Source organism: Columba livia, chromosome Z (genome assembly GCF_036013475.1).
Source record: "Columba livia isolate bColLiv1 breed racing homer chromosome Z, bColLiv1.pat.W.v2, whole genome shotgun sequence".
NCBI lineage: Eukaryota > Metazoa > Chordata > Aves > Columbiformes > Columbidae > Columba > Columba livia.
The window spans coordinates 27296639-27320928 of record NC_088642.1 but is presented as its reverse complement, the minus strand read 5'-3'; the positions used below and the strand labels follow the sequence as shown (position 1 = coordinate 27320928).

General features: G+C 40.3%; 1 protein-coding gene across 1 annotated transcript in view; it reads left to right on the top strand.

Moving 5' to 3' along the window:
* Positions 1 to 23851, top strand: part of ANKRD55 (ankyrin repeat domain 55) — a 68262-nt gene extending 44411 nt beyond the window's left edge. Inside the window, exons 10-11 of the mRNA XM_065045234.1 lie at positions 3855 to 3956; positions 11290 to 23851. Of these exons, the coding sequence (XP_064901306.1) occupies positions 3855 to 3956; positions 11290 to 11558 (371 nt within the window). The 3' untranslated portion in view covers positions 11559 to 23851. The remainder of the gene's footprint in view (positions 1 to 3854; positions 3957 to 11289) is intronic.
* Positions 23852 to 24290: the final 439 nt, after the last annotated feature.

Genomic DNA, 24290 nt, shown 5'->3' with positions numbered 1-24290 from the left:
GCAATTATAGATTTTTCTTAAGACTGTAGAATACTATATAGTTAAATCATTGTTTGCTCTGGACAGGTGATTTTCTATTAATATCCTGTGACAAAAATCTGCAGCCAAGCAAATGAATCAGGACAGACCCTGTGCATGCACTCGGTGCTCCATGATGTGCACAGGGACTCAATATGCGACCAGCAATCTACATGCATGAATGAGGGCAAAGTTGTATCAGTTATGGGAAATCTTCTAATTGTTACAATGGGAGCTGTCTTTGTATGTCCGAATGAAGAGTAAGTAATTTTGTCTCTGACAGTTTATTATCTGCCTTATAGAAAAATTAAGCCCAGTTCTTTCTGCACCAGCCCCCTTTAACAAAACTTTCCAACAATGAAAAGATTCCTGTAGCTCGCAAAAAGGTCTTCCACTGGAGCATGTGAATTAAAAGCTTTTAAGGAGCCAGAGAGTGTCTGACAGGCACACATTGCACAACGCAGATACTGTGTAGCATTTCTTCACGATAAAAAGATCGGCTTATCCCTCTTCACGCCTATGTGTGTGGCTTAAATCCGTCTCCCCCTGTAATTAAAGCCACCTGACTTGCTGTGAATTAGAGCTGCATTTACCGTAGGAGCTCCAGGGCTTCCAGGTCTGCAGAGCACTGCGCCTGCAGGACTCACAGGAGTCAGAAGCAAAGTCAGCCTGGCTCCAGCCCAGCCAGCAACACTGTGTAGGCAGCTCTCTCTCAGGAAAGATATTTCCTCACAGCTCTCTCTCAGGAAAGATATTTCCTCATTTGTTTTTTTGGTTTTTTTTTTCCTGTAGGAGGCCCATCTGAAGGGAAAAAAACAACATCGGGTCTTTCAAGGACACCGAAGTGTTAACACTCTCTTTCTCAAGTCATGACTGTGGGGGCTACATGTAATTTCCTAATCGCTGAATATCCAGGGCAGAGTTGTGGGTATCAGTAACGTAGGAAAACTCAATTTGAAATTGTTTTTTTCACCTGAAACACAGTATTGGTTTTCTTGCATGACCTGGACTTTAAAGTCGGAGCTAATTTTTGTGCTTCATGCTATGATGGCAGCTGGCACATAGACGGGGATTTTTTGAGGTTTTTTCTCCTGTTTTCTGTGCTCCTGAAAATGAAAGATGAGTCAATTTACTAGCTGAGTTTTAGCACTTAAACAAAGGGGAGTAGTTGCTGTGGGTAACTATGAGACTTACCTTACTGTCATGCCAATGGTTTCTCTCAGAATAGCTACTTTGTCTTGCCCTCCACTGGGGAGAGCAAAGATAGACTGCACCAAAAACTGCTGTCAATATTGCATGAGGGTTTGCCAGCCACAGTGCTGAGCTGGCATCTACAATCTGAAGCATTTTGTATGTATGAGCTTTGTAATCATCTCTTTTGCAAAATTTATTATTGTCTCCTTTCCACAGGGAAAATGGTGTAAGTAGAGAAATTTCAAGAGATGGAGTAAAAGAAAGCCTGTCTCAAATGTAAGGCAGCTCTTCACACCCTCTAACCAGCTGGAGCCCCCTTCTATCAGCCACTGATCTTTTAGAATATTAACCTTCCAGGTCTAAGGTGACACTTTATTTCAGGTGTTACTACAGCAGTCCAGTACTTTCTATTTGCTTGAATGATTAATGTAAAAAATAGGCTATTATTAGGCTTATGTTGGCATAAGCAGTACAGTGTAGTCCAACAGGAAACACTTACTGGCCGGGAAAGAACAGGGCAAAACTGATCAGTGCCCTGTTCCTTTCTCAAACTGAAGGACTGATTTACAGTGGGTTATTCATCATAACATTTACAGCTTTTCCACAAAATGTACCACAATGTGATTCACCTGCCTAAATACAAAGGAAAATCAAAGAACAACCTGTAGAAAATGTCAGTAAATGGAATGCAGAGCACTCCTGCATTTCAGAATAATGAAATTACATCCTTTCCATTTCATTCAAAAATAAAGGCCATCACAAATATGCTCTCGGGGATGACAAAGTTGATGTCTTAAAGAAATAAAAACTTTTTCTCTCGTGTTACGTGTAGCAGATGGAAAGAAAGAGCAGAAGAATACTTCCACTTGAAGTCAGAACTACTTTCAGACAAGGATTATTTTCCAAGCATTCATATCAGCCTTGCAGACATGATTATGCTTTGCACCATTGTTTTGCTGCCAGATATTCACATTTATGAAATAAACATACCCCAACAGAAAAAAACAACCTCTCATCATCAAACCATGATGGTACATACATAATAAGCCACTAGTTCTCAGCGTAAGCATCACTGAAACCAATATAACTCAAATGGAGCTAATGAGAGCAGCAGGCTTGATTCTCTGCTGTTTTTGAATGTATATATTTATTATTTTGTGCACAGTGGATGTGATGTGTATAAAAGAAATTTACCAACTTTTACAGCCACTTTTTTATCACTCTGGAGAATATGTTAAAGACTAAATAAAGAGAAAAACACAGCAAAAGGAAACCAAAGTCTGTTTCTATTAGGCACAGCTCACACATAAGTGATTCTTCATGTTTTAGCACAACATGCATCAACTTTACCCACAGGATCCGGTAGATCGATCCAATGCCAATCAACTGCTGTGGTTTTGGGGCCAGAATCGTGCTCCATGCAGAGCTGAAGCCTGCACTATAACATGGGTATTTGTCTGATGAACACTACTTTAGCTCCATTTAGTCACTAACATAGTTACAGCAGTCTTGAGAACTACAGCAGTTTGTCTCTAGGAAACTGTTCCACAACTGTTTTCCTATAGGTTTATCTTGTACAGCCCAGCAATATATAGGTGTCTTCAAGTAGCAACCACAAAACCACAAAGGCAATTTATGTCATTCCATTTCTTCCTATTGCTTAAGATGTCCTACTTCATCCATCCTGTGTCTTCCCTCATCTCTGCATGCTGGCAGAGCACATACTTGCTTTGCAATGGGCTATGTTGCAATGCCATGCTGAACAAGCAGCTGTTTGATGAGACAACTCAGGCTCCTTCAAAGGCTCATCTCAGATCTGGAGATAACAAAAAATAAAAATTTGAGGGACTCAAACATCACAGAATAAGATCAACTCAGGGAAAAAATCTGGGGAAAATGCTGATTAAGTGCTGGAGTTTCTGGTTTTTTTTAAATAATATTTGATGTGTCATTTATGTAGTGAAATGCATCACATCCTATAACATAGTCTTTTTTTAATAGTACTAGATGAAAGTTAACTTTAATCTTACCCAGTGAAATGCCACAGTTAGCCAATTAACCTTTTGTTTTCCAGTATTTGTTCTTGGTAAAAATTAAATTGCCATAAACATAGTTTAATAAGAAGCAACTTTAGTTTATATCAGTTCTGCCATGATTTCATCTGCAGCAAAACTCTCTCGAAGCTCATCTTTACTACTGATATAGTTCCCCCAGTCTCATTTTCCAGCCAGCAGTTGAACTCCATTTCTGTTCTACTACTTAGAAAGGCTGAGACCCTATTTAAAAAGTTGGCAAACCAAAACTTCAGTTCTGAAATCAAATCCATCTAGTTGAACATTTCTACAAATTTCATGTCCAAATACTCTTACATGGACCCAGATACCAGACCTGTTTTGAGACCAGCTACTATACTGTAACTGATAAGGGTACATAGGAAGATTATATTAAATCAGTCACTCTTATTAATGAATGGAAAGAGAACAAAGGAACAGCTTTTTTCAGTTACTAGTTTCTTGTTGTTATGCATTTCTGAGCATTACTTCATAAGCTTTCTTTTTTTTTCTAGAAGCCAGAAATCTACAGTGCACCATATTATTTACAATTATTTTCATATAGTAACAGGTTATATTTTTCTTTCACAGGTAGAAATTTTCAACCGATGTCTGTAGACCAACCCAAAATAAAAAATCTTATTCCAGTACGGAACAGCCTAGCTCCCATACCCAACCACTGTGCTCACAAAAGTAAGTACAGGCAAGTCTCAGTTCAGTATCATACTGTGTGACTCTGCCACTGGCAGCTGAGAGCTTGAGCGGTTTCATGTTCCTTTTTCACAGTATTGTAAAACAGCTGAGGTTGGAAGGCACCTTTGGAGATTGTCTAGTCCAAACTCTCTGCCCACAGAGTGGTGACCTAGAGCAGACTCCTTAGGATCACATGCAGTTAGGTTTTGAATACATCTAAGGATGGGAACTACACAACTTCGCTGGGCAACCTGTTCTGGTGTTTGACAAATAAGTAAGTTTCTTCTTACTTGTTTGTGCCCATTAACTGTTTTCCCTTCATAGGACACCACTGAGAAGAGTCTGGTTCCCACTTTATAACTTCCCCGAAATCGGGTGTTTACACATATTGACACAATCCCCTGAGCTGCCTTCTGTTCCCAAGGCTGAACAGTCCCGGTTCTTTCAGTCTCCTCTTTGATTCTGGACACTGCAATCCCTTGGTCATCTTCCTTGCCCTTTGCTGGACTTACTCCAGTATATCCAGTTCTCTCTTCTATGTGAGGCCCCAGAACTGGACACAGTGCTCCAGATCTGTCTCACCAGTGCTGAGTAGAGAGGAAGTATCACCTCCCACAATCTGCTAGCATTGCTTTTCCTAATGCAGCCCGCATGCTGTTGGCTGTCTTTGCCACAAGGGCACATTGTTGGCTCGTGTTCAGCTTGGTGTCTATCAGGGCCCCCAGGTCCTCTTCTAACAAGCTCCTTTCCAGCAGTTTGATCTGCAGCATGCATTGGTGGAGGGAGTTATTTCTGTCCAAGTTCAGTACTTTACAATTCCCTTTTTAAGAATGTTGACTGTCCGTTTTTCCAGCCTGCCAAGGTCTCTCTGCATGGCAGCATACCCATCTGCTGTATCAGCCACTCCTCCCACTTTCATGTCATTTGCAAACTTGCAAAAGGTTCATTCTGCCCCATTGTCCAAGTCACTAATGAAGACATTAAACAGTATTAGCCCCAGTACCAATTCCTGGGGTACTCCATTAGTAACAGGCTCACTTCCAGTTGGACATTGTGCTCCTGATCACAACCTTTTTCTCCAATGAGTTTCATAGATTTGGCCTAGTTGACATAATGTACATCAATATAGAGGAGAATTTTGTTTTACGTTTGTTTTCTGGAGTAGAAGTGGCTGGAATTCTCACGGACATGGGATTTTTAATACTCAGTTTCACTCTTGATTGCGTATGCCTATATGACTCTGGTGGTTTTTCACAGGGGGCAGGACATGATGTAACATGATGACTTACAAGACATAAAGAGATAGATGACAACACCATAAATGACTGCATGGCAGTCATTTCATGTGAGATGAAAGCCAGCCTATGGAATAACTCTTCTGCAGACAGCATGAAAAATATCACAACACTGGTGCTTGTGTCCTTTTGCTAGAAAAAATTGGAGGGGAGACATTTAGAAGATCATCAGGTTTCCAAAAACTTTGTCATTTTCTGAATGTTACATAGGTAAAAAGATGTTCTATCTTTTTCTCTGTTTTAAGGACAGTGGATAGACTAGCTTTCACATGAGGATAGGAACAATTAATTTCTCTCACAGCAATTGGTTTGAGTAGCTTCTATAGCACAGGAGCTGAAATAAAAGGGATTGAGAGAGCAGCAGCCTTCTTTTCCTCTGCACTGTCAGGCAGCTACTCATTCCCCAGGCGGTAAGAAGCCAGCTCCCGAAGAGCACAGAAAGCCTCATCCCACTCCCACAGCCCCAGCAGAGCATCAAGACTTTGTGAGTGTCCCAGGCTGGACCCAGCCAGCAACTGGGCTGTTCTTCACATAGAAACACCAGCCCTACTCCCAGCAGTGTCCTGCCCGCACATTCTTGTGCTCCACTAAGCGCAAATCCCCTAATGTATTTTGGATCTGCAGTTTATTATTTGTCATCCTGTAGATCAGCCAAGTCCTGAAGTATTCACATTTCAGAGCTGAACTTAAGATTCATTGTCTCTTCTAATCTGAGTTTCAGAAGCAATTCAGCAGCAACAACAATATTACTAAAAACAAACCAGCAGAGATGACTTGATAGGGAACAGCAGATTGCCTAGGGAATATACAGAATCCTGCACTGCTGCTGCGCAGCAAATAAGGGAGGAAGCAGAAAAGTAGAGATATGTGGAATACTAGAGGTGGAATTCTCTGTCTGTTCAGAGGAAAGAAAATAACCTATCTGCTTGCAAACCCCCATCTCCAAGTCTTCTGTTTTTAAGCTTTCTACTAATGTTCTCTGTGTCTTGTAGTTAAAATATAGTTGTAAGCAAAATCCTTTAAAAAAATAAATATTTCATAATCACCGGTGTTCTTGCAGGAAGTCATACAAACAGCCAGGATTTTAGTTCTAATCTCATGCCAAAAGCTGTGTTTTACGAATAAGATGCAATTATCACAGTTAATAATCATGGTTTAATTAAGTAATGCAGCACATTTATCCAGGGCCATTACAGCTTGAACATCAGTTCAAGCCAATAACAGAAAAGCAAAGTTATTTGCAGAATAGGTCGCATTTCTTCTCTGTTAACACAAACGACACATTTGATTCTGGAACTTTCCAAACAACTGTTTCAGAGAGAAGGTTTCAATCATCCTCCATCCATCTCTAAAAACATTACTGTTCTGGACACCGCCTTTATCCGGGCAAAGGAGCCTTTAACCAGGCAAATGGCTCCAGCAATGAAACTTGAGTGTAAACTTTTGTGTTCGTCTAATATTTTCATTACACAAGATGCGTATTAAGAACATGAAACGAAGCCGGCGGGTGGGGGAGGCAACCAGGGAGCTAGAACAATAAAAAAGGCATAAATTAGAAAGAGAACTGAAACTACTCAAAAATTAACAGAAAGAAGAAACATCTCCCAAAAAAGGAAGGCCAAAGAAAAAAAAAAAAAAAAAAAAAGAAGGAAGAGATGCTTTTATCTCTGGGCAGAAACATTTAAAAATACAAGTTAGAAAGAGGACAGAGGAATGAAACAGTAGCCTAGGAAAAGAGTACTTGTGTGACTTTAAACCACAGCTTATAAACTCCCACCCTCCAGATGTCCCCAGTGCCAAACAGGTTCCTCACGCGTTTTCTTGAGTAGCCTCAGCACAGCCTGACATCTGTTATTCTGCATGCTGCTGCTCCACCCCCAGGACACTCTTTCTATCTCATCATGCAAATCTCCCAAGGACCCCTGGAAAACAAGCTTACAACTACCACACATCTCTCACACAATGCCAGAATAATTTTCCAAATAAATATGGGACTTATACAGATCTCTCTGCTGTTCTCACTTCTTCATGTGGCTTAGAAGGTCTGAAGCCATAGTAAGGTTATTATATGTTGAACAAAAAAAGAGACATCTATTTCTGCAGGTCATTTAACAATGTCTTCTGGGGATCAGTGGTCATTTTTGCTGCTATTAATCATGACTTGAAGTTCCTTCTCTCCCAAGTTAACAGCAAAGGATTTCACAAAGCAGCCTCCTCTGTGCAGAAGGCCAGCATCATCCAGCTTGCAAAAGGAAGGGAGTCTAAGAGCCGCCCCTTCTGCTGGATAGCACATACTCCCTGGGCAATGCCTCCCTGAGAGCCTCATTTTTGTCTCTGCAGCTTGTAAGAGCAGCCACTCAAGAGTCAGTACTGTCATTTTCCATCTCAACCATGACACACTACTGAGTGGAAAGGCTCCCTGAATTAGTAGCTCTTACAGTATCACTAATCTTCGGTAGCTGTCTCCATCCTCTGAATCAAAATAGTTCTAATGCTTTTGCAGTATATACCTCCTGGATGTAGGGCAACCAGCCTTAAAGGTTCTCTCTTTCACAGACCCCAATGCTAGGTCCAGGCTCATGTGTTTCAATAGATATACTAATATGAGTCATCATATGTATTATTTTGAAGATACGTACTATTTTGAAGCCATACATGTACCAGTCCAGAAATCCTTATCAAACATTCTAAACCAAGAACAGTATGTAGGACTAGGGTGAAAGCATTCATGTTTGGATGCTGGTTTTCACTTCTTTGAATGAGCAGAGGTTTGTGATGGCTACTTGGTCCTGAGGGTGAAGTTAAGCAACACTGCTTTTGCCCTACTTAAACCCATCATTAAGTACTTATCTAGTATGTATGTAAAGTGTTCTGGAGATAGTTTCTACAGGTGTAAACTTTCAATGCATGAACATATGCCTGTGCTCCAGAAGGGAAACAATTGAGCCTCTCAATATGCTTGTGGTTTTACACACCAAAATTTCAATATACGTTGCAATGAGTATTATATCACATGCCAGAAAACAAATGTGCTCATTTATTGTATTTAGTCCTGCTTGATTCACACAAATTCAGTATGAACTAAAGCAAAGTTTGTTGTTGGTTTTTGTTGTTGTTGTTGTTGTTTGGGTTTTTTTTGTTGTTTTTTTCATGGAAAGGACAATTAAGCAATTTCCTGAACATGAATGAACCTTGAATATGACCTGTGAGTTACACAATATTGCCAAAGGCCAGGCAGCTCTAGTAAACACTGCCTACTCAGGCCATGACAACTTGAATTGTACTGAATTTAGCATGAAAAGAAAAACAATCTAACCATTTTCTAAATCCTCTTTATAAAGATTCTACTTTGCCCTGAATAGATACCTCGTAAGTCTTAAAGAATTACTGCTCCTGACAAATAAATAATGAATTACAAAATGAGTATATGGCATATGGTACAGAGGAATATGGCAAGGAGAACTTCACTCTCATTTGCACAATGCGTATAGTAAAAAAATGCATAGATGCACAGGTCTACCAGTACCCACTGCAGACAATAGGGAGGTAATATTTGTCTCCAACAGGGCAAATTTCTGACTTATTAATTATATACTGCGTAAATGTACAGACACAGAAGGGCTTGCATGACAAGACTGGGGTGTTTCTGTTTTGCCAAGACATGGAAGCTGCAGGGTTTCTGCTTGAACTTCTTCAATATATTTCTGACTTGGGTACAGCCTGTGTCCCCAGTTATTTGCAGCACTGTTACTCCCCTAGCCATCTCACATTTGGACATTTGGTAGTTTGGCATTTCTTTCTTTGTTTTCCCTAAGTGCAGTTGTTGGCATTTGCCTTTGCTGAGTATCGTTATCTGAACTTCTTACTGTTTCTCCAATCTATCAAGGTCATTTTGCATTGTAAACTTATTCTCCAGGAAATTATACCTTGAGTGCCTTTTTTTGTCAGGTGTGTGTCCACGTTATAATAACAGATCTACCTTATTTTTTATGAAAATTTGTGAAAAAGTTAATAGTCCTTCCTTACTAAAAAACATAATTTCCTCATTTCTCCTGCATCCACTGAGTCAGTGTCCCTGTTATTCTTTTTGATGCTGCTTGATGAGAAGTGAGAGTGCAGATTTCTCTTTTGAGAAACACCAACTGTCGGCAGGATTTTAGGTAATTAGGATTTTTTTTAGCTTAGGTTAACTGTCCTGAAATTACTTAAATCTTCTCTTTTTTTTTTTTTTTTTTGTCCTTTTGTTCTACAGTCCTCAGGAAACTTCATCCACTTTTCTACCTATGAGTTCCTCTAATGTGCTGAACATTTAGTTTGGTTTGAGGATTTTTTTTGAGATCAAAATTTACTTGTAAGGTCCAGTTCATCACAGGTGATTTGACTGCAGTAGTTATTCAGTTCAGCGGTCACCCTCTATTAAAATGTTGCAAATCTAGATTAACTTCAGATATTTCTCTGGAATTACACAAGATTTTTGTAGGGTTAAGAAAGAATACTCTTCTCCATTCCTCATTTCTGTAGAATTTATCTCAACCTACATGAGGAAAATTTCTGTCAGAAATTATGAAAAGGGAAGAAAAGGGCTTCCAGTAAAAATGCAAACACAAATACTCAGCTTTTCATTAGAGTTGACCAGGAAGTGAAATAATGACAGGCTAAGGTCGTCACCTTTGGCGCAGAATGCTTTATAGCAGGATTCTTTACTGCATGTAAAGAACTAGGACATAGTCATGACACCAAGCTGAGGAAAACTGCTTGGCTCAGAGAACGGTTTTTAATACCTGACCCCTAGGAATTGTTTGTGGTTAGTTTCAAAGGCTGAAGCCAGTGAAACAGGGAAGCCAAATAGCCTCCTGGAGGCTGCCATGACTAGTAAAATGAAGCTCAAACTATAACATCTCAGAGGAAAATGTTAATAGTCTCTCATTTATTCATCACAGCAGATGCAAATGTAGGGAAATTACAGATGGAATGAGAATGCAACCAAGGACAAGTGATGTGAAAAATGGCAAGAAAGATTCTGTAGCCAAAACAGAGATGACGTTAACTCCAGTAGGGAATTCTTCATATGATTAAACTGAAACACCCAAACTGTTCATATAGAAAGAGCTTATGAATAAAATGGAGAATTAAGTGAAAAGAAGCTAATGCAATTCACAATAAATTCCAGGGCAGAAAAAAAACTAGGTCTACAATTAAGGTTTTGAATTCTACTTTAAAAAAAAAATAGGAAATCAGTTAGTGAGTTGCTTGAATGACGGAGCTTGAGGATTTCAATTTAGAGAAGATATAGAACTACATTAATTCTAAAAGCACAAACACTGTTACACTGCTGAGTGTGAGGTGGAGATTAAGAATGATCTAAATCCACAGTTTCTTACAAAACTGCTGAGATACATGAGCTGTGGCTCTTGTGTTTCAGTGTGGTTCTTATTGTGCTACAGGGTACTGGGCTGCTCTTGTGGCCTGTGACTTGCAGAGCATGTGTGGCCCTAATGACTGACCTTAATGACTAACCATGCCTAGAGCAGCCCAGACACAACGGCTCACTTTCTTCCGTTTCATCTTCCTAAGATTTTGATCAGAGTTTACCCTGGGTAATAGAGCATTGTCCCACAAAGGTTGTGTTAAAAGTAATTTATCTACCACGGAACATTTCTATTTCAGTCAGCCCATGGTTTTTGATGAAAAAGTGTCTTGTGGAAATCTCTCCAAACAGACAAAGTCTCATTCAGTTTAGATAGTGGTATAGATTCTCTGCTTATCAATCAAAAGTAAACCTCTGAACTTATCAAGTCTTAATAGTCACCAAACACAAAGTAAACTACTTAACACTGGAGTTGTTTTCTTCAGGTGAAGATTAGCTATGCCAGGCTTTAGCAATTTTTTACTCATATTTTGGTCACATTTTTCAAATATGGGTTTGAATACACAAAACATAAGACAAATAAACAACAGTTCAAAGAAAGTAGCAAACTAATTTGTAAAAATGTCATGCTTTTCACCTCCTGTGCATTCTTTTTCTCTTTTTCTTCTAGTTCAGCTACCATCTCAGGGTGCTAAGAAGTTTAAGTCCCTGCCTTTAAATTCCCTAAGGAATGGTGCAGTTATTCTCCCACCTGCCCCAACCTCCAGATCACAGAAAAAGGGACATTCTCAAAGTCATTTGCTATATTCTTTCTTGCCTGGTCTATCAGGAGACCCTCTGAAACCAAGACGTGTTCTACCTGCTATCCCAAGCCAGAAGAAATCTAACCCCGCAGAAGAGCTTGATAAATCTCTCACCAAACCAGATGCTGAAAATTAACTCATTTCATTGGCCTCAATCAGTTGAAATATATCTAAGAGCTTGTTACAAGACAATTGTACAATAAAATCTCATTAATTGTACTAAAGATGCTCTTGTAAACTGGAGTGTAAATTAACAAAACCAAGAAAGGGTAGCACATCACAAAAGCTGCATTATGTATTTATATAGTCATTTTCATTATAGTTTTAATTGATGATGAAATTACTAAATCAATATTTAATGTGCTGTAAATCTATTTTGTGAATGGAATCCTCCTAACATGCAATCTTGTTGCAGCAATGTGCGGTTAAGCCTTTCATAGAAAACAGGAACAGAGAGTAAGATTTTCCGCATGATTTAAATGTGGAAATTAGGGAAACAACTTGACAGGGATTCTCTGTGGTTTGTAAATGCAAAGGTGCCAATTCTGAGGTTGTGTGCCATCAAAAATATCTTTTTAAGATTAAAACAAGAAGCTCAAAATTAAAGACAATTTTAGCACATGGGGGGTTTGACTCCTTGTTTTTCACATATTTTCTACGTTGTGGCTTTTGTGAACTCGACAAGCTAGGAAGGTATAATGAAACACTAATTCTTGTGGGACAGACAGGGATATAGCACACACTGTTCAAAACTGTTAACAGTACTGACAGATTATACTTCTTTCATTTAATTCTTCATATTCCTCAGTGAAAAAAATGTAACTGTGTATTGTTATTTTCATAAAACAAGGATTGCACAGTCCTGAGTTATTAGGCATTATTTTTTCACTTTGATCATGGAACTGAAGAAAGAAGTCTAACCAGACTGTTGTTCAGTCAAGAGCCTTGCAAGTGCTATAGCCTTTGACTAAATATTTCACAAGACTGTCTTTTCCTAGAGGCAGACAGGATTCTTATCTATCTAAATCTTGGTGCTACTCCTCTGGAGGCTTCCCCACTACTTACAGATGGGCTGTGGTCATGGCTGTGGGCACTGGAGGGTGGAGAGTCCTCTTTTGTCACCCCTCCTGTATCCACTGCTAGTAAATCCCTCCTACATTAGCTCTACATCAGCAGCTCATTCAGTCGGGACATGGCACTTCTGTTTGTCTCTAGATAAATGTTTTATTAGCTGTACAAATATTTCTTTTGCTTTGTCACAGTGAAAGACAAAGCTGACATGAAAGAGAAGATAATCATGTCCCAGTAGCTGCAGTTTCCAATTTCCTTGCGGTAATGACTGTAAATAGAAGGATGGCTGGTGGCTGTCACAGACGGTCTCAGAAAGAAGAAAGTAGAGCACAACAGCTGCTCTGATGCAACACAGGGAAGAGGGAACTTTTGCACCCAAATAAAAGGATATTTTGTTTTTAAACATATGATCCAAGTCTCAGGGTATAAAGCTCACGCTCAACAAGTGATGTAAAACTCTAGCTTCTTGCTGAAATCCATGAGAGTTAAAAGCTCATGCGCCTGACAGGCAACTTAGTCCTTGAGGCTAAACAGAAAAAATAGTGCATGACAGAAGCACATTCTGTTGAAGGAAAAATCAATTCTGGCATATTCTGTCTTTGCACTGGACTAGTCCTGCTCAGTCCAGCCTCACTGAAAAGTCCAAAGTCCCTCCTACAGTGCAGCACAGTTATATTTGCTCCATGGGGTCACTGCTCTCCAGAACCTCTAAACTTCTGTGCCCAGGACCTCCACCAGCTGCAACCCCCAAATTCTCTGACTCCAGCCCTTTTGTACCCTTCCTGTGGCCCCACACAAGAAGTGGGTTGTTCATAAGTTAGTTCCTAGGAACATTCAGATCTTCAGTGCAGACACTAAGCCAGCACCAAACAGTACAGAGTTTTTGGCACGTACTGCACAAAGGAAAAGAAAAAACTAATTCATGCAGCTCTGGCTGGCAGCAAATAACCTCTACATTCAACCTAAGTGGCAGTGTAGACATTACGAGAATAAAGTTTATCTTTGCAGAGTGAGAGCCCAAAGTAACCACAGTGGCAAAGATTAATTATCTTTAGTTTAGCACACTGCCTAGGAACGTGTTCAGTGTGTGGAGGGAAGAGGAGACCAAATGGCACAGCAAGGGAATCCCAGTGAGGTCAAATGTCTTTAACTCCTTCGCCACTCTAGCCCTTTTGAGCAGGTAAGAAAACCGAGCTTTTTGCTATCGAATGGGATGTCTCAAAAGAGGCAGGCCACACGCTGCAGCTCCGTCTTCTCCTGAATCCAGGGACCAGGAGATTCCTGGGCTGCCTAAAGCAATCACACAGGAGCTGTGGTGCTGCCCATTTGTTTGTCTGTTGCGGTTCCATGCTGGAGACAGAGATACAGGAGAAGTCTGTGTTCGCTTCCCATAGAGGCTTGAACAAATTTCATATACTTCCAATATTACAGCAAGAGAGAAAGGGAGAGATGTTCCCCCATCCCATAGGCCAGACACTTCTATTCCCAGAAAGGAGCTAATGAGCTTTCTGGTTTTCCCACTCAACAGTGCTTTGTTGATGCAGCATGGGTGGACAAAGCTGAATAATTAACAAGTTTTGATCAAAGATAACACTGTCTTTCAAATGAAATTCTTTCAAAAATGCATAATTTCAGATGCAGTCACTTGAAGCTAGAAGCACGTATTACCACTGTCTCCTCTCTACACAATCAGTTTGCAGGACAGGAAACATCTGCTAGCTGATTTTTTTCTTAGCATTTCCCCCTTTTTTCCCTCATTTTTTTCAAGGAAGGAATTATTTTTACCCTGGGTCTCCAACTGAGGAAACAGACTTTTTCAGGAAAGAAATGCAGATCTTATTTTCTGTTCAAGAGTAAGCATAGACTACAGTACTTACCTGAGCAGAGAGAGTCTTAATTTGAATTAAGATCCAGGTCACTTCTCTCTAGACCATCAATAAAGAAGTAGTTCACAATTCACCAAATATTGATGTTTTAAAAATTAATGTTCATAGAAAGCACTAAAAACTATTCTCAGAAATGTTGCCACCAGGAATTATTCTTACATTCTGGGCTTGATAGTCAAATTCTAGAGTAAATAAACAAGTCAAATTACGTTAAAGTCTTTGACCTTCAGAGAAGAGCAGACTGTTCACTGCAGCATACTGCACGAAAGAACAAATAAACCAATACCTACTTAAGCTGCACTGACCTCTTGCTCAGATCTTTCCTGGAAAATAATGGCTGGAGAGACAATAAAAGCCTAACAGTTGATTAGCAATTGCCAAGAAATGTCTGGTCAGCAGGTCATGACAGACATTTTTTTTTTCCTCTGTCTAGGGATTAAATATCTCTGGCACATTCTTCTGTGGCACTAGTTGAGCGCTAACTCATAGAGTGTTGCAGTACTCATGCATCTAGGGAGTGTGGCTTGGAACAGAGAGTTAAGAAAACATACATATGCATACACTATCTATCTATCTATCTGTCTGTCTATCTATCTATCTATCTATCTATCTATCCATCTGTCTGTCTGTCTGTCTGTCTACTTATCTATCTATCTATCTATCTACAGGATACATTTTCTGACCAAAACACAATTCACTTCCTCACTGGAACATGCTCTAGCTTCCATATATGAATTTGTATAAACGGAATTTGAAAATGCTTTTAAACATGGGGCAGTCTTTATTCCAGTGGACCATTTATTTACACTGAATGGAGCGGTCTACTCTTCCAGTAAACTGTGCACGAGGTTAGTATTAGTACATTATTTAAAACAGAGGAAAATTTTCATATGGAAAACAAAGGATTGTCCAGTATACAGGGCTCTTTCAAAGGCTGTTCTGTTGATGAGCAGAGTATCTGATGAGCATGCTAATTTTTTTGTTTAAATACCTAAAGACGAAGTTATATCCTTTAAAATTTAGTCCTAATGAAGCATTTCATATGCCCCTACCACTGCCAGAGGTGGAGATCTCTGTCCCTTCACCCCAAATACACTGCATTCTTCTGCCATCACCAGAGAGGAATCTGTACAATTCATATATTTTTCCACTGCACAACACCAGAAGCATCACAGTTACCTTTTCAGAACATGAAAGCATAGCAATTTTTCAAAACATTCTGACAGGGCTGTAAGAGTTCAGCTGATCATACTGTCGTAATGAGCCATCAGACCTCTTGCTTTGCACCTGTATTATAATAATGCTTTTGAAGACAAAAGTATTGAAATTATACATTATTTATCTTTATATTTTAAGAGAAGAATTTTTCTCACATTATTTTCACAGAGCGTTCACGTGTTCCTTAGTTTCAGAGAAAGCAAAGATTCTGTGCTGTCCCTATTAGTGGAAAAGCTCAGCACTACCACAGAGGCAATTCAGACCAGAAGTTGTCAGGTGTCCAGCAAGAAAAACACCTCTAACCAAAGGCAGTGAGTAGTACTTGATGTGCAGCACTGACACAGAGCCAAGAAATAAACTCCAGGCCCACCAGGATCCTAAAGTTCAAGTGTTCCCTCCACAACAGTCAACACTGTCAAGGGCCTGCCTTCTGCAGCTGCTGCTGAGCCTAGTAAGGTCTGTAGACACCTGCATGTTAGAGCCTCCTGCAGTAACTTTCCACTCCCCATCTCACTGTTTGTGGTGCTTGAAGATACTTGGCATCATGGTGTGACCTTTCACTGCTCTGCAAACACCAGGAAGAACCTGCAGTGTCCAGGGGGTTTCCATACCTGCCCAAGAGGAGTACTTGACTCTATGCACATGTGCTTTCCAGCCTCTTTATGCATGTTTCTGTGCTCAGCGTGTGGAATCACATCCTTTTGGAGAAGGATGCAGTGCAGCTTCTTGAATCACAAAGGAGCAGACTGAAACTGTCTGAACACATCAGTGCTCCGTCCAGTTCTCCCAGTGTGTCTCTGAAGCCATCACCACCCCCACAAAAGTCCACACAGCCACAGCCTTCCTATCAAGATTACACCAGGAAGATTAGTTTGGTAAGAGGAGAAGTGAGAGGAAGGAGCAAAAGAGGCAGATCCCTTGCTCACACACAGTACCGCACACTTTAGCTATAAATTCAACTTGTCAACTGAGCTGAAAGTAGCTTTGCATGTATACTGAAAATTATGAAGGGAGACCTTCCCACAGTGCATGAATAGTTGGCTGCACTCAAATGACTGAAGAGAAATGGGGCTATATCTTTCATACACAGAAGGTGAGGGTAAATAGCATTGGAGAAAGGGAAAGATATAAACTCTAACAAGAAAGGCTATATTAAATATACTGTCATAAAGACTGCATTTTCAGTTTCTAAAATTTGCTAACCCTGTATTGTTTCAGAAGTGATTATTTGGAGTAGATTCTTTGAAATAAGGCAGAGATTTATTACGAAGAACAGCCAAACCAAACTGTTTAATGATAACTTAACCCAGAGGGAGTCTCTGCCTCCTGTTCTGTCCAACTCCTACCACTGGACAGACATACTTTTTTCTGATTTGGACATCTGAAGCTTCTTAAAGTTTCATTCACCTTCCAACCGTTAGCCCAAAGAGACATCCTGTGTAGAGAATTTATCAGAAAGGGATTGGATACTTTTGAAAATTCTAATACTTCAAACTCTAAAAATATTATTATGATTTGACCTCTCCTGTCATTGTATCTACTATTTTTACCATAGTTCACTATGTTGTGATCTTACACAGATTTTCCTCCTATTGTTGATTTGGCCATTTTCTTCACTATGTCCTAGAAACTACAGACAGAAGCCCCTTGAAGTCTGCCACTGTCCCTGTGGTCTTTCTCTCTCAGCTATACACTTTTAAAACTCTGGTTTTCCTATAAAGAAATTTTTCATTTTGCTTTCATTGTGGGTTCCAAGACATATCTTGGGAAAGCTGCTTCTGATTTGCCATTGCTTACATTTCTCCATGAGACATCATGTCCACCAACAGGCTTCATGATAATTAATCTGCATGGCAATTTCCAACCATAGATGTAGTGACTTGTTAGTGGCATAGAGACCATGAGGAGCAGTTTGTGCCCTTGCCGTTCTTCTACTTCCTTTTGTTCTGCTGGGGTTTTTTTATGCCCGATGAATTTATATCAGTATGTTACTGTTTTCACTCTTGCATACATGCCTACTATACACTTAATCAAATGCTGCATTTATAGGCACTTCAAAAGCACAGCTCAAGGCCCTACTACACAGTTCCTGATGCAGAGCTCATACTACTTGCTTTCAGAAATGTGAAAGTCAATGTGTCGGGACTTTCAGCTCCATTACTCCTTTCCTTGGAGTAGTCATTGAGAATTTAGACTTCACCTTCTTAATCATGGTAATTGTGAGGTCCTAAGTCTCTTGTTTTGCAACAGCAAGAAACACTTTTCCAAATTCTTTTTCACTAAAAATATTTAATTTGGCATCAATACTGTTGGATCTATCAGCATCAGTTTTCAATGTTACTTTTGTCAGCGCAAGATCAGCACATGTCAGACAAGTGTCAAAAACGGACTATAACTTGTGGCAGGAACAAGGGCAAGCTCTTTCTCTAAACTGAAAAAAGCAGGCACCAGTTTTTGCATGCTTCTGGTGCTCTCTGGTAAGGTGGTAAACAGGAAGATAGTCTGCTTTCACAGAGGTTTTATTCTCCTCCCAGCTTTTATGTGAGGACAGCACCTGGTTACTAAAATCCGTGGAGATCTTGTAGCAAACTGAAGGATATTTTTTAATATGTTCTAATTTAGCACTTAACAAAAATTAATCATTCTGTCACTGAACGCTTCCCAGTAGGGTGGTAAATAATATTATCCCCGTGCCACATATGAGGAAACTAAGGCAGAAAGATTAGACTCTAAACTCCCAACAGTGGCTTCTGAGAACTGAGGTTGGAGAGCTATCTTCAGTACTCAGGTGTTAACCCTCCAAAATCTGGCTTCTGTTTTCCCTCCTTGCGGGAATTTGCTTGTGAGTGTTCAGTATTTATTGCAATCGGGTGGAAGAAATACAGGAAGCAAATCAAGGGCTGAAAAGTAAAAATTATAAATGGCCCTCTTCAGGACACAGTGCAGAGAGTCAGAGTCTGACAGCAGATCCTGACCACTGGCCTATGCTTATTATTGGCCACAAGCCACCTCAGCCAGCTCAGCTGCAAAGCTCCTGCTGGGGAGTGTGTAGTGTTCACAGTGCCATCACTGACAGTCTGAAAAGCAACATTACCCATGGCTATGGACAGTTCACAGAGGACGCTGAGGATCTTGGAAGGAACTGCCCCAGAGCAGCAGTAAAGGCAGAAAGAGCCTTTATCTTCAGGAAAATTGACAACCTTCTTTATGGCGGTTACTTTGTGTGATTACTGGCTGGGCTAGGAAAGGTGTAGAGCTGCATTCAGATACATTATCTGTCAGCCAAGATAAGCTTTTCCTTTGTCTCCTTGATCCTCTTTGTCCTCTTGTCTCCCCAACCTCCTTAGAGGATGGAAGAGAACAGGCAGAGATTTTGGAGTCATAGTACCACTCTGCCATCCCAAACAACATAAAGGAGATTAAACAAGTGAACACTTAAAGCACATGTTCCAGCTGCTCTCCTGACAGTTTTGATGAATTCTAACTGAACTCATAACACCTACAGGAAGTTTTCTGTAATAGTTGCTGAACAATGACTGTTACCACAAAAGAGAGCTGCAGCCATTCTCAGAATGGCTTTGTTTCACATCCCCTAGCTGATGCAAATCAAAATGCTTCTGCCCTCTAGTACTGCCCATGGAGGGACACCAAATACAGAACAGGAGGCCAGCACAACTTTTCTTCAGTAGCATCAATTTCCACCCAGACAAGATGGTGGGTGATGAGCCCTTTGGAATGCAGAGCTGTATTTACAGGTTAAACATAGTAAAGTGCTGAGCAGGCAGGGGGTTGTGATGTTCTCCATTTGTAACAAATGGAAAACTCTTACAGTAAAATCCAAATCACAAGTTTCTTTGTTCTTTTCTTTGACTTGCCTTCAAGATTTAAAAGGCCGGTGTTAATCATCTTTACAACTGTCCTCTGTGAGCTGAACCAAAATCATCAACTCAAACCCTGGAGGCCACTGGAAAGCTATAGGATGGGTTTGGTTCTTACTGGGACACTGTTTCAGCCAGCAGATTACTCTGAAAAGTTTCTTGTATTACTGTGCCACCCAGATACATACAGCTGTAGAAATAAAATCCACATTAGCATAAATCCCTTATTTAACATTCTAAACTCCTTAATCTTAGTTTACTAAACCAAGTGCTGGGCTAAGTTCAACACTTGGGCCAGTTGAAACCAACAGATACAAATTGTTTCAATTGATGACTTAAATGATCCTAATTTAAACACGAATAAAGCCTAACCTTCACTTGTTTATGGTTTTCTTTGAATATGCCATTATGTGAGTAGAAGCTTTACTTATCTCCTGCCCATCTTCTTAACTCTGTCAGAACATCAAGTTAATTCTCACATTCATGTGCATTTCTGCAAGTTTGCAATCTGCAAGAACATGACAAATTCTGCATTCCACACAAGAGAGTTTTGGGGTTTTTTCTGTTGGTTGCTATGCATAACCACATTGTATTATTTAACAATGTAACAGTATTACATTGATAATCAAGTTGATTTTCTATTATAGACATTCTTCAATAAAAATTTTAATTCCTCAGCTGCCTGGAGCTGAGAGATGTCACAGATCTGTGTCAAAATGTTCTCTAAATAAAGAGACTTTCAAAGAAATGTCGCTGCAGGTGTGAACTACTTCCTTTCAAGCACATCTATCAACAATCTAAATCCCAGAGTTAGTCTGAGAAACTGACTCTCAAGCTATTTTTAAATATATTTTCATAACAGGAATCACATCTCTGCTCAAGAGACAATTTTTAGAGAGAAAAACATCCTAGTGACATTTTTGTTTGACAGACATCTAGATTTCTTCAAGAGTGTGAATTCTTCTGGGGAGTATTCCTTTCCTCTGTTTATGTGAGATCTCTGAGAGTAGTCAGCACTGAACCTCCAGCTGTTGAAATGTTATCCGTGTGGTAGGATGAAGTGCGGTTTGGATTAATGGACAGTGAGATGGATCGAGAACTGGATGGATGGCAGAGCTCAGAAGGTTGTGATCAAAGTCTGGTTGAAGGCCTGTAGTTAGTGCGGTTCTCCAGGGGTCAGTACTGTGTCCAGTCTTGTTCAACTTGTTCATCAACTACCACGATGAAGAGACTGAGTGCGTCCTCAGCAAGTTTGCTGCTGATACCACACTGGGAGGAAGGGCTGACACACCAGAAGGCTGTGCTGCCATCCAGAGACACCTGGACAGGCTGGAGAACTGGGCAGAGAAGAACCTGATGAATTTCAACAAAGGCAAGTGTAGGGTCCTGCACATGAGGAGACACCAGTGCAGGTTAGGGGTTGACCTACTGGAAAGCAGCATTGCAGGGAGTTCTATTGGTCAACAGGTTGACCATGAGTCAGCAATGTGGCCTTGTGGCCAAGAAGGCCAATGGTATCCTGGGGTACATTAGGTAGAGTGTGACCAGCAGGTTGAGGGAGGTGATCCTCACCCCCTACTCTGCCCTGGTGAGGCCGCATCTGGAGTACTGTATCCAGTTCTGGGCTTCCCAGTTCAAGAATAAAGAATTACTGGATGGACTCCAGCAAAGAGCTACAAAAATGATGAGGGGCCAGGAGCATCTTTCTTATGTGGACAGACCAAGAGAGCTGTGTCTGTTCAGCCTGGAGAAGAGAAGGCTGAGAGATCTTCTCAATGCTGTCTCAAGGGTGGGTGTCAAGAGGATGGGACCAGACGCTTTTCATTGGTGCCCAACAATAGGATGAAGGGCAATGGGCACAAACTGAAACACAGGAAGTTCTATGAGTATGAGGAGAAACTTATTTACTTTGAGGGTGCCAGAGCACTGGAACAGGCTGCCCAGAGAGGTTGTGTTGTCTCCTTCTCTGGAGACATTCAAAACTCACCTGGACACATTCCTGTGTGATCTGCTCTGTTGAACCTCCTTCAGCAGGTGGGTTGGACTAGATGATCTCTGAAAGTCCCTTCCAGCCCCAAACACCCTGTGATTCTGTGATATGAACTCTCAAACAGCCATGTCACAGCATTAAATGGCTCTAATTAGTCACAGTACATCAGGGTATAGTGCACTACCACAGTGTAATGACATGTATTTGTTCAGGCATTATTTTTTTTTGCACTAAAATTGTCAGTTTGTCGTTTTTAAACTGAATACCCAACCTTCCTGGGCAGGGCTCCTGGAGCGTGTAGTCTTGTTTGTACAATGAGTAAGAAAACATTGAACAAGAATACTGGTGATGTGGGGTGGCTGGGTGGTTTTTGTTTTGTTTTTAATGGTAAAGGAGTGTCAGCTGAATTTGAAATTCTTGGGAAAACAAAACAGAACAAAACAACAACACAGGTATCTCAGATCACCAGTTCACTTTTTTTATTAAACATGGTACATTATCTTCAGTTATTTCAGTGGCGTTCTCAATGGATTAGTAAGACACATTATTTTTAAATGAGAATTTGCTTTCTGAGGCTTACAGTTGCCACCACAGCCCTCTGCAAAGAGGAAACGCTAGTGCCTAGTTTGGCACAACAGAGCAACATAGCAACAAAATTGAAAGGAAGATGACAATGTGTCGAGCTCTGATCCTATGTGCCCAAACAGAGGCACCCTGGAAATCTGTTGCCAAGGGGGAAGGAAGGAACTGAGGAACAACCACAAGATGCCACATTCCCAAGGTGAAGCTCACAGTGTGATCTGAGCTATATCAAGAGGTTCAAGGAGGTGTTCACAGTAGTTGTGAAAGCAACTACTGCCACTGGATTCAAAGTAACTAGCAAATAAAATAAGATATTCATAAGAGGTGGAATATTCATGGTCTCTATAGAGGTAGACTATTCATGGTCTCTGACTTAATCTGATTATTTTTCAACCATAAGTGCCGGGCTACACTTCCTACATACAAAGAAACAAACACCAGAATACAGTTCCAGCTTCTGCATTCAAAAATGGGAAACTGCTTTCCAGGCAGAGCAAGACGGGCTTATTCCTTCTCTCCCCATCGTCAAGCTAATAGTGACTCTCCCTTTCCTTCTGGAGTCCTGGTCACTTTCTGCTGTGAACATGCACTGACTTCCACACCACCCATCCTTAACTGGCCAGCACCAACATAGCTGGCTCAGGCTCTACCTCAGGAATGTGTTCTACACACATGTGAACTACAGCTATGCCGTGCAGCACCGAGGCTGTGCTAACCATTTTGACTTTCTGGGAATACTTACCCCATTTAAATTAAGATCTTACTGGCAAGCACTCTTTATAGCCTCTAGGAAGTGTTTATGAAAGTTACTGATAAATAGGTTTATGAGAGAGTGGCATGTCACTGAGCAGTGGGGCATGTGAGAGTAAACTGCACTGGGATCTACAAAAGAGAAACTATTTAGGGTGTGATTTTGTGTGGTTGGCTTAAACAGCAAAAAAACTGCAAATCCATTATGCAAAACAGTCTTTCACTTTTCTGTCAGCATAACTGCAAATACAGCTGGTGGGTGATGCCAGCATTGCCTCAGACTGCCTCTGCCTTCTCCCAAGCTGCAGGAAAATCTTTTGCTATTCATTTTTGTTCCATTAGACTCTAATGCAGTCCATCTGCTATACACAAGATGTGACTACTTATGTAACTGTTTTTAATTTATTTACTTATATAAAAGTAGCACCTGGAAATTCCAGTGAAGATTTAAATCTCTTTGTACTTCTTACTGTGCAAATACATTACAAGAAATGGACACTGTAATCCCAAAATTTAGAACTAAAATAAGCAGGTCACACATAGAGGAGCAAGAGTGACAGCAACAGTGAAATCTAACAATTTGGTCAAAGTGATACAGCAAGGAAGTCTTGGTTGGTTTCTTGATTCAGCCATAAGTATTGTTAGTAGCTTTCTGAAAATGAAAATACTATGCCCATTTGCAGTTAAGGACTGAAAACAGTGGTATTCTCATGTCATTATCCATTAATATCAGTCACTATTGTTATCAAAATGGCTCAGCAGGAAATGAGTAGCAGGGAGTGGTTTTTCCTTTGATTTCCTTGCTTCGGATCCTCCGGCTGTAAAAGAAAGATACATTTTTTTGAAGAGAGGAAGGCTAAGCTATGAATTTCTGGTATCCATGAATCAGAAAGAATATTTACTGATAATATGCTGTAAAATTTGCCAGTTTCTCCATAGAATTATGGTATGAAAATCATAAAAGTCATGAACTTCATTACCCCTTGTGTTTTTCTTTTATGTGAGCTCTGTGAAACACCACTCAGAAATTAAATAAATGCTGCTTTAAATTACACTTTGATGAAACCACTGAAGTATGAAAGGTCTGCTTTCTCTTTCTTACATCTGTGTTGGTTTGTTTCACAGTAGCACTATTCTCTGGGGGCCTTTTCGTTCTCAAATAAACTGAAACCCTTCATATGGTCATCACAATGCAACAGGGTCTTCCAAATAAGACTAAAGCCCTTGCTATTTGATTTTCATAAGCTTGTGTTATCATATTCTCATTTTATCCAAATGTAGGATTTTATCAGTGTTTTACAGACACTGCATGTGCACTGCCTGTCCTTCCTAATCATGTGCTGTGCATACCACTTCGCTTTTATTAACACAGACACATGCAAGTCTAAGCCCTTTCCAGCAGTCACAGTGCTCCACCCTGGGAGGGGGCTGCATTATCACTGAATAAAATATAATCATCACATATACAAAATTCCTTAGGCTTTCTCTAAGTA